Consider the following 13,715-nt stretch of genomic DNA (forward strand, 5'->3'; position numbering starts at 1 on the left):
TGTGTGTGTGTGTAGAAATATTCTGGTGTATCCAGCAGAGGGCACCGTGATTGGCTGAGATGACAGAAGTGAAACACACACACACATAGATTTTGGGTGGACTCTCCCTTCAATAAACTCTTCTTCTTCCTCTCCAGGTGTTTCCAGACCCTGTTGAGTGTTTTCCAAAACTCTCCAGGCATCTGCCGTCCATCATGGTGGAGCTGACAGACGCAGGTGAAGTGGAGAGCAGCGAGCTGCGCTGGCCTCCTGATGATGTCAGCAGTGACATCACAGAGGACCATAATGCCCAGGTGACAGGTGAGGTCATCACAACACTATAGAAACATCCCAACAACTTATCTTCATCCCTCAGTAAAAAAACAGGTGTGTGTACCTGCAGAGGAGGCGGAGCCAGTGGAGCCGCTGATGGGCGGAGTTAAATCCTCCTGATGATGTGGCTCTTTCATTCTCAGCCAATCACTGTGAAGGTCTCAGTGATGAAGGGAGGGGGCGGGACCAGCTCACCTGTAGTCTCACCTCCTGACCAGGGGGCGGAGTCAAATCAGGAGAGACTGAACCACTGAAAGAGGAGATGATCGATAGACAGATCCATGATGAATCCCAGAGCATTATGGGACGGCGAGCAGCAGGTGAACATATAAATATTAAAAACCTGATCAATTGAAAACATCACTGAACTCAAACACAACATCAGATCTCTGCTGGTCTGCATGTTTCCATCAACTTTCAGTCATCGACCGGCTGCTTTTCTAACAGGTTCAAACTGATCAACTCAACATGTTTTTAGTCTCAGAATATAAGTTATAAAAACTTCTCTGGAGGATGACGTGTCCTGATTTTGTTGGAATACATATTTCATCTCAGACATCTTGGATTTAGTGATTTGGGTTCAAACTCAAACCTCCTTTGTGCCTTATTTTCATCCTTTCTCTAATTGAGAATGTTGGTATTGGCAATGGTGGTAGTTTTCTCTTACCGCTGGAGGAAAAACGGAGGTTTTCCTGCTGCTGATGGAGGAATGTTGGGTCTCTGTAAATTAAAGAGTTCAGTCTAGACCTGCTCTATGTAGAAAGAGCCCTGAGATGACTTTTGTTGTGATTTGGCGCTTTATAAATAAAATTATAGAGTATTAATACCACACTAACAATACTCTGTTAAAGAAAAAGTCCTGCATTCAAACATGTACTTCAGTAAAAGTGCAGATATATTATCCGTACAATCTACATACATAACTTAATGCCTGTTCAAGGTGGATCAGCTGCTGGATAGTTTAATCTATAGTAACACATATTTTGTTTGTTGATTGTATAAATTGTGTGTAAAATCTTAACCTGTAAAGTAACAAGCTGTAAGATAAATGTAGTAGAATGACCAGTACAGTGAAGTACACAACTGCATAAAATGGGAATATTAAAGTAAAGTACGTGAACCTCATAACTGTGAGCATAATACTTGAGTAAATGTACTTTTCACCATGTGGTATTAAGGAGGTTTGTGATTTCCATAATTACATTTAGCAGGTTTGGCGTCTGCTTCTCTGACATGAACTGCTCACTGAACCAGACAGTGATGACAGTTATCTGTCAGTGAGTCCAAACTGACGGCTTCTAGTTTCTAACGGTGTTCCTCAAGGATCAGTCCTGGGACCGCTGTTGTTCTGTATTTATATAAACTCTCTTTGTCAATATTTTTACACAGATATGCTGTTATTTACTGCACTGCACCAAACTTAATTCACTTTAAACACTGTCCAAAAACCTCTGCATGACGTAAAACTCGTCTTGATGCTAAAAAAGGTTTTATGGTATTAACATATTCTAAGAAGAAACTAGTGGATCCCTGCTGTTGTTTTTATCTTTGACTCATGACATGACTGGATGTTTTCCTTCCTTTGTTTAGCTGTCAGGATAAACTGTACATACATGCAACTTCTCAGTATAGATTCCCTGGATACTGTATATCATGGAGCTCTATACCCGGGTCGGCTGCTCCTCTTTAATCTCTATAAAGTCATTCTTGGGTTACAGCTGCTCTTTGTTCCCAGGACTCATATTTATTATTTTATTTGTATGAATCTTCTGCAACTTGATTTTCAAACAGTTAAACTTGTTTCCTCCTCAGGAATTAAAATAATTGCTGCACAATCTGTGTGTTGCTGTTTTAGAGGAATTTTACAGCTGAATGTGTCTCATTGAGTCGTTGTTTCAGGTTGATTTTATTCATTTTATTTCTCTTAGTTTTATCCAGACAGCTGCTGGGTTGTTTTCTTCAGGATGTAATATTTTATATGACTGTACTGCAGTGTTTTCACTCTATTATTGTGATGTATTTATGAGACATGATATATTTATGTGTTTTATGTTGTTTGTCTGTAATCATCGTTGTTGCTGCCGCTCTCAGCCAGGACTCTTAAAAAGAGGTTTTTCATTTCAATGGTTTTACTGGTTAAACAGAGTTTAATGATTGTCTCCAGTGTGTCTGAGGACACAGATGTTATAATAATGAATCATAATAATGAAGAACAGAAAGAACAATTTATTTTTGCACATATCACAGAGATACAACAGACTGCATTAATGCATCTCAACACTTTTTATTTAATTTTTGGAATAAAAGTCAAACATCAGACTTTATGATCCAACTGATAAAGATTCAAACTGTAAATATTTGACTTTTGTTCCAGATTCTTTGTTCCAAAGTTCAGAGCTGCTGTTCTGTTCAGATTTCCTTAAAGACACTTCAGGTTAAAGATTAATACAGAGAGTTGAGACTGTTTGAGAATCAACAGACCTTAAAATCTTCCTGTCAGTTACATGTTTGTTCTTCTTCTGGTTGGTTTCCTGTTGAAGCTGCGGATTAACTTCATCTTCACTCATCAGCTTGATTCAGATGATTTTCAGCATCTAAAGGTAACGTAACCAACAGTTTTCATCATGTTTGTGTTAAATGATGTGATACCAGCAGAGATGGTTGTTATAGTGATGAGTTATGTTGATTTTCTTTGCAACCTGAACAGTTTTTCTGGCAGTTGTAGCTGAAATCTTTGTTGTTCTACCTGACTGTGGTTTGGTATCAACTTCATTTCCACTGATTGGCATTTTCAAATCACTGGATATCTTTTTATATCCTTTTTCTGGTTTATAAAGTTCAACTATCTTTTCTGTTGCTTTCCTCGTGGCTCAGTATCCAGTAAAGTCTTGTGCATTCTTTTAATGCCCAAGCATTCAGCTGTAAAACATCTATACTGTTTTAATGATTGTGCACAGTAAGTTGTATAATGAAGGAAAAATAAGATAAATATTGGATCATTAAACAAGGTCAGACAGGTGAGTGTGGTCAGATACCTGCAGCTGTAGAGAAAAAACAGAGACTGTCTCCAATGTGGAGGAATCAGTTAATCAATAACCTGGATAATGTTAGAATCATACAGAGATCAATAACCTGATTATGTTACATATCATATCCTGGACATGATTAAAATCAGACACAACAGGCAGTAGTGTGCATGTAAAGGTAAAAATATACAGATGATGTTGATCACACAGAGCACAAGTTCAGTTCTTTGTTGCTCTGTTTACATCAGACAGACAACAATGACATTAGTTTGTGGACAGATGAACATCAGTTTCCAGGTAAATCAGAATACTGCGGCACTGTGAGATTGTTTAATGTCCTCACAGAGAGTCTTGGCAGGTTCCTCCTGTGTGTTTGGAGCTGAACTCTGCTGCAAGGTTCACTGGTTTAATATCATCTTTATGGTTTTGGACTTTGACTGTGAAGTTATGAGAGAGTGACAGCGTCCTCAGACTGATGATGAAGGACTGATGAAGGAGAACCAGCTGCAGCTTCTCTCTGTGTTTCCTCTACAGGTGAACGTAGAACGACTCTGTGACCAGATGTGGACCTGAATTCACCTGGTGAGTATTTTCTTCTTCTGCCTCACAGCTGAATAAAAATATATCATGTCATCAGTTTTTAAACAGAAGTGAACTATAACTTGCTGCATATGAGTCTCTAGTGGACAAAAATACAACTGTATAAAAAGGAATATAGTTAATGTAGTTTCTTCAACATGTATCCACAGTGGAAATCTTAAAGTAATGACTGACTTTGGCTCCATCTGGTGGTAGAATACAGAATGACAGTGTGATAGACAGCAGTGTGGCTCTGTGATGTGCAGCTTGTTGTAATGAATGAGCTTCCTCAAGGATCAGTCCTGGGACCGCTGTTCTTCTGTATTTATATAAACTCTCTTTGTCAATATTTTTACACAGATATGCTGTTATTTACTGCACTGCACCAAACTTAATTCACTTTAAACACTGTCCAAAAACCTCTGCATGACGTAAAACTCGTCTTGATGCTAAAAAAGGTTTTATGGTATTAACATATTCTAAGAAGAAACTAGTGGATCCCTGCTGTTGTTTTTATTGTCTTATAAACACTTTATCTTTGACTCATGACATGACTGGATGTTTTCCTTCCTTTGTTTACCTGTCGGGATGAACTGTACATACATGCAACTTCTCAGTATAGATTCCCTGGATACTGTATATCGTGGAGCTCTATACCCGGGTCGGCTGCTCCTCTTTAACCTCTATAAAGTCATTCTTGGGTTACAGCTGCTCTTTGTTCCCAGGACTCATATTTATTATTTTATTTGTATGAATCTTCTGCAACTTGATTTTCAAACAGTTAAACTTGTTTCCTCCTCAGGAATTAAAATAATTGCTGCACAATCTGTGTGTTGCTGTTTTAGAGGAATTTTACAGCTGAATGTGTCTCATTGAGTCGTTGTTTCAGGTTGATTTTATTCATTTTATTTCTCTTAGTTTTATCCAGACAGCTGCTGGGTTGTTTTCTTCAGGATGTAATATTTTATATGACTGTACTGCAGTGTTTTCACTCTATTATTGTGATGTATTTATGAGACATGATATATTTATGTGTTTTATGTTGTTTGTCTGTAATCATCGTTGTTGCTGCCGCTCTCAGCCAGGACTCTTAAAAAGAGGTTTTTCATTTCAATGGTTTTACTGGTTAAACAGAGTTTAATGATTGTCTCCAGTGTGTCTGAGGACACAGATGTTATAATAATGAATCATAATAATGAAGAACAGAAAGAACAATTTATTTTTGCACATATCACAGAGATACAACAGACTGCATTAATGCATCTCAACACTTTTTATTTAATTTTTGGAATAAAAGTCAAACATCAGACTTTATGGTCCAACTGATAAAGATTCAAACTGTAAATATTTGACTTTTGTTCCAGATTCTTTGTTCCAAAGTTCAGAGCTGCTGTTCTGTTCAGATTTCCTTAAAGACACTTCAGGTTAAAGATTAATACAGAGAGTTGAGACTGTTTGAGAATCAACAGACCTTAAAATCTTCCTGTCAGTTACATGTTTGTTCTTCTTCTGGTTGGTTTCCTGTTGAAGCTGCTGATTAACTTCATCTTCACTCATCAGCTTGATTCAGATGATTTTCAGCATCTAAAGGTAACGTAACCAACAGTTTTCATCATGTTTGTGTTAAATGATGTGATACCAGCAGAGATGGTTGTTATAGTGATGAGTTATGTTGATTTTCTTTGCAACCTGAACAGTTTTTCTGGCAGTTGTAGCTGAAATCTTTGTTGTTCTACCTGACTGTGGTTTGGTATCAACTTCATTTCCACTGATTGGCATTTTCAAATCACTGGATATCTTTTTATATCCTTTTTCTGGTTTATAAAGTTCAACTATCTTTTCTGTTGCTTTCCTCGTGGCTCAGTATCCAGTAAAGTCTTGTGCATTCTTTTAATGCCCAAGCATTCAGCTGTAAAACATCTATACTGTTTTAATGATTGTGCACAGTAAGTTGTATAATGAAGGAAAAATAAGATAAATATTGGATCATTAAACAAGGTCAGACAGGTGAGTGTGGTCAGATACCTGCAGCTGTAGAGAAAAAACAGAGACTGTCTCCAATGTGGAGGAATCAGTTAATCAATAACCTGGATAATGTTAGAATCATACAGAGATCAATAACCTGGTTATGTTACATATCATATCCTGGACATGATTAAAATCAGGCACAACAGGCAGTAGTGTGCATGTAAAGGTAAAAATATACAGATGATGTTGATCACACAGAACACAAGTTCAGTTCTTTGTTGTTCTGTTTACATCAGACAGACAACAATGACATTAGTTTGTGGACAGATGAACATCAGTTTCCAGGTAAATCAGAATACTGCGGCACTGTGAGATTGTTTAATGTCCTCACAGAGAGTCTTGGCAGGTTCCTCCTGTGTGTTTGGAGCTGAACTCTGCTGCAAGGTTCACTGGTTTAATATCATCTTTATGGTTTTGGACTTTGACTGTGAAGTTATGAGAGAGTGAGAGCGTCCTCAGATTGATGATGAAGGACTGATGAAGGAGAATCAGCTGCAGCTTCTCTCTGTGTTTCCTCTACAGGTGAAGGTAGAACGACTCTGTGACCAGATGTGGATCTGAATTCACCTGGTGAGTATTTTCTTCTTTCTGCCTCACAGCTGAATAAAAATATATCATGTCATCAGTTTTTAAACAGAAGTGAACTATAACTTGCTGCATATGAGTCTCTAGTGGACAAAAATACAACTGTATGAAAAGGAATATAGTTAATGCAGTTTCTTCAACATGTATCCACAGTGGAAATCTTAAAGTAATGACTGACTTTGGCTCTATCTGGTGGTAGAATAAAGAATGACAGTGTGATAGACAGCAGTGTGGCTCTGTGATGTGCAGCTTGTTGTAATGAATGAGCTTGTTGTTGTGTTTGTGTGAAGGTGTTTCTCTGCTATGGATCAGTGTGAGGACAGAGAGGAGGGAGTCCCTCCCTCTAAAAGCTCTCTGTGTGGGGAACATGACAGCCAGACCAAAGCTCAGAGGTGAGATGAGGATCTCTAACTGTCCAACACTGTTCTCCACTCACATCACTGCACCATCATTATTCACACTCAAAGCTCTGTGTGTGTTGTGTTGAAGAACAAAGAAGAAGCACAAGAAGCACAAGAAGGACAGACCAGACTCTGCTGGACCTAAACCTAAACCTGAATCCAGCTGTGTATCCATGAAGAGTGACCGGTCTAAGGATTGGCCAATTAGGTTCAAAAGTGGACATCAGTCTACTGATCAGAGGTCAGACTGTAAAATGTTTGTGTCTGTTATTATCCAACTCTCATAAGAAGACATATCATGGATGTAAAAATTAATTCTTGACCTTAGTGACTAATACTGTTTTTACACACAATGTCCTCATAAATACCAACACACACACTCCTCCTACATACACTTTTCAAAAATCACAAACTTTATCTGTATAACACTTTTTAAAACAGAGGTACAAAGTCTTTACATAGACAAATGATCAGAGGTAAGACAGAACAGCTGAGTGTTTTACATGGATCCACTGTGATAGAACACAACACCTTTAACACTGATGTCATTATTTATTCTAAGACTTCATCTTTTCTTCACAGAGTTCATCAGCAGAGCTCAGAGGTTCTCAGTGGTCAGTCTGTCCAGCAGCATCAAACACACCTGGACTCCATATTTATGGTGTGTAAATGTAAAGCACAGCTACTACTGCTAACTACAACAGCCACAGACTAAATACTAAACTACCATTCTGGTCCTAACAGTCTCCATGCTGCACTCTGTAGACCAGCAGGTTTTCAGTCTGTCACAGATGATCTGATGTTGACTTCTACCAGTTAAATTTACATTTTATTCTGTTCCAGCTGCTGGAGGAGAACATCATCAGTTTTGTGAAGAATGAGCTGAAGAAGATGCAGAAGGGTTTGAGTCCAGATTACCCAGAATGCTTAGAGAGTCAGAGTGAGGATGAGGAGGTGTTGGATGGTGAGAATGAAGAGCAGAGGAGGAGCAGTAGAGAGGCATTTCTGAAGATCACACTGCACTTCCTGAGGAGAATGAAGCAGGAGGAGCTGGCTGACCGTCTGCAGAGCAGTAAGAGGATTTTAACAGATTTAACATGTTGGAGAGGAAATGAAGGCAACATGGGAGAGGTTTATATTTCAAACTCTGCTGTTAATATGATGCACACATCTGCATCACATCTATGAGTTCTTCTGAGCTGAAAACAATCAGAAACTGTTTGTCCTCAACTGATGAGCTGAATAGCTTTCATTATGGAGGAAAATATAAAGATCTGCAGTTTAATGTTTACATTCTACCAATTTACTGTAGAATCATCTGATTGATTTCATTTGTTTGTTCATTCAGGAGCTTGTGCTGCAGAGTGTCGATATAACCTCAAGTCTAACCTGAAGAAGAAGTTCCAGTGTGTGTTTGAGGGGATTGCTAAAGCAGGAAACCCAACCCTTCTGAATCAGATCTACACAGAGCTCTACATCACTGAGGGAGGGACTGCAGAGGTCAATCAGGAACATGAGGTCAGACAGATTGAAACAGCATCCAGGAAACCAGACAGACCAGAAACAACAATCAGACAAGAAGACATCTTTAAAGCCTCACCTGGAAGAGATGAACCAATCAGAACAGTGATGACAAAGGGAGTGGCTGGCATTGGGAAAACAGTCTTAACACAGAAGTTCACTCTGGACTGGGCTGAAGACAAAGCCAACCAGGACATACAGTTCACATTTCCATTCACTTTCAGAGAGCTGAATGTGCTGAAAGAGAAAAAGTACAGCTTGGTGGAACTTGTTCATCACTTCTTTACTGAAACCAAAGAAGCAGGAATCTGCAGGTTTGAAGAGTTCCAGGTTGTGTTCATCTTTGATGGTCTGGATGAGTGTCGACTTCCTCTGGACTTCCACAACAATGAGATCCTGACTGATGTTACAGAGTCCACCTCAGTGGATGTGCTGTTGACAAACCTTATCAAGGGGAAACTGCTCCCCTCTGCTCGCCTCTGGATCACCACGCGACCTGCAGCAGCCAATCAGATCCCTCCTGAGTGTGTTGACATGGTGACAGAGGTCAGAGGGTTCACTGACCCACAGAAGGAGGAGTACTTCAGGAAGAGATTCAGAGATGAGAAGCAGGCCAGCACAATCATCTCCCACATCAAGACATCACGAAGCCTGCACATCATGTGTCACATGCCAGTCTTCTGCTGGATCACTGCTACAGTTCTGGAGCATTTGTTGAAAATCAGAGAGGGAGGAGAGTTGCCCAAGACCCTGACTGAGATGTACATCCACTTCCTGGTGGTTCAGTCCAAACTGAAGAATATCAAGTATGATGGAGGAACTGAGACAGATCCACACTGGAGTCCAGAGAGCAGGAAGATGATTGAGTCTCTGGGAAAACTGGCTTTTGAGCAGCTGCAGAAAGGCAACCTGATCTTCTATGAATCAGACCTGACAGGGTGTGGCATCAATATCAGAGCAGCCTCAGTGTACTCAGGAGTGTTCACACAGGTCTTTAAAGAGGAGAGAGGGCTGTACCAGGACAAGGTGTTCTGCTTCATCCATCTGAGTGTTCAGGAGTTTCTGGCTGCTCTTCATGTCCATCTGACATTCATCAACTCTGGAGTCAATCTGCTGGCAGAAGAACAAACAACAACCCAGTCTTCTAAAGTCTTTGAAAACAAACCTAAAATAAAACATCTCTACCAGAGTGCTGTGGACAAGGCCTTAAAGAGTCCAAATGGACACTTGGACTTGTTCCTGCGCTTCCTCCTGGGTCTTTCACTGCAAACCAATCAGACTCTCCTACAAGGTCTGCTGACACAGAAAGAAAACAGCTCACAGACCAATCAGGAAACAGTCGAGTACATCAAGAAGAAGATCAGTGAGAATCTGTCTGCAGAGAGAAACATCAATCTGTTCCACTGTCTGAATGAACTGAATGATCATTCTCTAGTGGAGGAGATCCAACAGTCCCTGACGTCAGGAAGTCTCTCCACAGATAAACTGTCTCCTGCTCAGTGGTCAGCTCTGGTCTTCATCTTACTGTCATCAGAAAAAGATCTGGATGTGTTTGACCTGAAGAAATACTCTGCTTCAGAGGAGGCTCTTCTGAGGCTGCTGCCAGTGGTCAAAGCTTCAAATAAAGCTCTGTAAGTGGATGGATGACTAGAAAAGTACTTATACACTATTTGATTATAAACAAGACTAGTCCTAGTATATGGTTGGACTGTGTATGGTCAATGTGTGAAATTGTAGCCAATTTTTTTACAGTCATAGTCAGTGGTAGTGTCTATAATGTGAATTCCTGGATATTAAATGTCCATCTGCAATTTTCTGTAGTGGTCCCAGTAATATTTGTTGTTAAAGTGTACTGAAGTAACATATCACATGACATGGTTCAGCTACATTTGAGTAAAAAAAAAGATATAAATGCAGTTATGAGAACATTACTTTCCACTCATATCTTGGGATGTTTCATTTGAAAGATAACTTATTTTAACATCAATTGTAACTATTCTAATTATTTTCTAACTCCTAAGGACTAGCATGCTAAGCTAACAGTCTATCATCTTGTGACTTCCGCTGTGACGTCTTTCAGAGCACAAAAACACTGTAAACACACCTGTCACCTACCCAGCACAGTGCTGTCAAACTATAAACATCACTGCAACAACTTATTTTTATACAGTCTATAGGCTACACACACACACAACACGACACAGCTATGCTAACAATGCTAGGCATACTAATTAGCTGCTAGCTGCAGTGCAGGCTGGTAAAATGGATCTACTGCATTTGTTTGTATCCATGGGTTTGTGCTCCTGTCAGTGTCAGAGCCTCCATGTGAGGTGCTTGGTAAATGTGTGTTTTTAAAACTTATTTTGGGGCTGTGCTGAGAATGACATGTGACTGCTACTTCATCACTCAGTCAGTGAGTCAGTGATAGACATTCTGGGTTATAGGGCTGGTCCATGGCAGGTCCAGCCAAAAATATCAACAAACCTTTCATATTTTATGGAAGGGAAATAACATTTCTTTATTATGTTAATCACTAATTCTTCTTCAGGCTGAGTGGCTGTAACCTCTCAGAGAGAAGCTGTGCAGCTCTGTCCTCAGTTCTCAGCTCCCAGTCCTCTAGTCTGAGAGAGCTTGAGTTGAGTAACAACAACTTGCAAAATTCAGGAGTCAAGCTGTTGTCTGCTGGACTGGAGAGTCCACACTGTACACTGGAAACTCTCAGGTCAGGATACAGCATCTATAATTTTGTTATCTTGAACAATGAGAATAAAGCTGACTCTGAGAGAGATTTTAACAGTTGCTCATTTGCATGTTGCTTTATATTCAGATCAATGTCAATTATTCTGCACAACATCTGTAGGACTCTGGTACTTATGATTAAAAAAACATTGTGTTATCAATCTTTTATATTTCAAGTCTGTCAGGATGTCTGATCACAGAGGAAGGCTGTGCTTCTCTGGTCTCAGCTCTGAGCTCCAACCCCTCCCATCTGAGAGAGCTGGATGTGAGCTACAATCATCCAGGAAAGTCAGGAGAGAAACTTCTGTCTGCTGGACTGAAGGATCCACACTGGAGACTGGACACTCTCAGGTATGGACAGATAGGTGGACACTCTCAGGTAAAGAACTTTTATGCTGAACATAAAAGTTCATTCTTGATCATGGATGTAATAGTTTGAAGGTCATGTAATGTGAGTGAAACCTCTGGAAAAAGCTCGTAAGTCGACATAAAGTTATTCTTTTGTTAAACTTTCATGTTCTCCTGGTGTTGTAGGAGCGTTAATACTTTATTAATGAATTACCTCGTCATTAGGCACCACCTCCATTTTGGTTAGGATTTATTAGTGCCAGGAGGAAGCACTAACCCTTGTTCAGTTTAATCAGTGAATCGGTCTCACAATCGTAAGTTCTTGTCCCAAACAGTGACCTCTGTTTACTGCAGCTCAAAGAAACAACCAAACACTTTTAGGATAAATTAAGACATTTATTAATAGCTAAACATCTTGAGGATACATGATAAAGCATAGATAATATAATATATACAGATAATATACAGAACATAATAAATAAAAAGAAAGTAAAATAAATAAATAAATAAGGCCTAAGAATAATAAAAATTAATAAAGAAAATTATTCAGCAAGAGTGGCTCGAAGTGCGTGACTCGAGGCTTAACGTGTTGTACCGGGGAATGCTGAGGGGAAAAGCAAATTCAACTTCTCTAAATAAATTCCTTAATTTTAACGTTATTCGACATCAACCCTTGATCACAAAGCCATGTTATGCCTTACTGTTGAGGTGTGTCGTCGTGGTAGAGGCGTCATCTTGGCAGGTCCAGCGTTGTTGGTGCAGCATCACCAGCGGTGTTGCAGTGGTACAGCTCGGATCAGCTGTGGGCTGTGGCGCATCTCAGTGGATGCAGAGGTGTTGAATGCCGGTAAAGAATCGAGCCGTTTCAGGCTGCTCTGAAAGAGTCTTTAGGCCGGCTTCACTTCTGGTTTTCAATATTGCTCTCAGAGAGCAGATTCAGTTTCAAGATTTCTTCTTCTTCTTCTTCTTCTTCTTCTTCTTCTTCTTCTTCTTCTTCTTCTTCTTCTTCTTCTTCTTCTTCTTCTTCTTCTTCTTCTTCTTCTTCTTCTTCTTCTTCTTCTTCTTCTTCTTCTTCTTCTTCTTCTTCTTCTTCTTCTTCTTCTTCTTCTTCTTCTTCTTCTTCTTCTTCTTCTTCTTCTTCTTCTTCTTCTTCTTCTTCTTCTTCTTCTTCGGGAGCTTACATTCAGGCTTTATTTGGCTTGTAGTAACTTGAGTTAAGTGTCAAATAAAGTTTAGTCTGACTACGCTCAAGTCTTCAGCGGCGTCTACTTCAAAATAAAATACTGTACGTGTTTACTTCAAATTAAATTACTATACGTGGAAATACGAGACTTAATGTTACTAATAAAACAAAACAAATTAACTTGTTGCAATAAAATATTAAATTCGGATACATTTGATTGAAAAACAAATAAAAGAGATGTCTTAAGAATTTTCTTGAGTTCTTGGAGGCCAGCTCAAAGAGGAATCTCTTTGAGGCTGTTTTTATAAGTTAGAATAAGATGGGAGGAGTTTTAGGGATGTTCTAAAGGGGTTTGCGCCGAATTATTGATGAATATTCAATTTCTTTGTACTAGGGGCTTTAAGTGTGGCTGGTGGTCTGCAGCCTGCGTCTCCTGAAGTAAAGGAATTTGGGAAAATCTAATTCTGAGTTTTTACACGCAAAAACTCACACTTCAAGTCACTCTTGCCTATTATTTCACATTAAAGCTGGAAACACATTCCTGTCATAATGTCCAAGCATTCATGATATTTCTGATTAATAATGGTCCTGTCAGCTTGTATCATATTTGTAAAACCATTAAAGAAACAGCTGAGCAGTTAACGCAATTCATGATAAGTCAGTTCTTCTAATAACAAACATTAACCTTCATATTAACACTTCATGATGTCTAAGCATACAACCTTCATTAGTTCAACTTTCTCAAACTATCTACACATCTTAAACCATCTACTGAAATAAAGTTTAATACTAAAGTGAAAGGAAATAAAGTTCTGCAACACTTATGTAATTAGATTACTTTCAGAAACATATTTAAATATAAGTTGACATAACTCTTACTTCATAATATAAAAGCATTCAATGTGACTATTGTTTAACAATAAAAGAAAACTTTAAACTCAAATCCTTCAAATATTATCTTTACATTCCTATTATTTTAGAAACTTCAATCTT

At 39.0% G+C, this 13,715-nt stretch overlaps 1 protein-coding gene across 5 annotated transcripts in view; it reads left to right on the plus strand.

Annotated features, from left to right (window-relative positions):
* LOC137169671 (NACHT, LRR and PYD domains-containing protein 3-like) overlaps positions 1–13,715 on the plus strand; it is a 243,019-nt gene that overhangs the window by 43,411 nt on the left and 185,893 nt on the right. For 3 of the 5 annotated variants that reach the window (XM_067572971.1, XM_067572975.1, XM_067572977.1), the window contains 2 exons: positions 7,514–7,592; positions 7,775–8,003. The exons of 1 other annotated variant lie outside the window; for it this stretch is intronic. In XM_067572971.1, the coding sequence (XP_067429072.1) occupies positions 7,514–7,592; positions 7,775–8,003 (308 nt within the window). Of the gene's footprint in view, positions 1–7,513; positions 7,593–7,774; positions 8,004–8,282; positions 10,084–11,000; positions 11,175–11,368; positions 11,543–13,715 lie in introns of all 5 variants that reach the window. One more of the 5 variants, XM_067572972.1, reaches the window with a different exon arrangement.

The sequence above is a fragment of the Thunnus thynnus genome, chromosome 18 (genome assembly GCF_963924715.1).
Source record: "Thunnus thynnus chromosome 18, fThuThy2.1, whole genome shotgun sequence".
In the NCBI taxonomy this organism is placed as follows: Eukaryota; Metazoa; Chordata; class Actinopteri; order Scombriformes; family Scombridae; genus Thunnus; species Thunnus thynnus.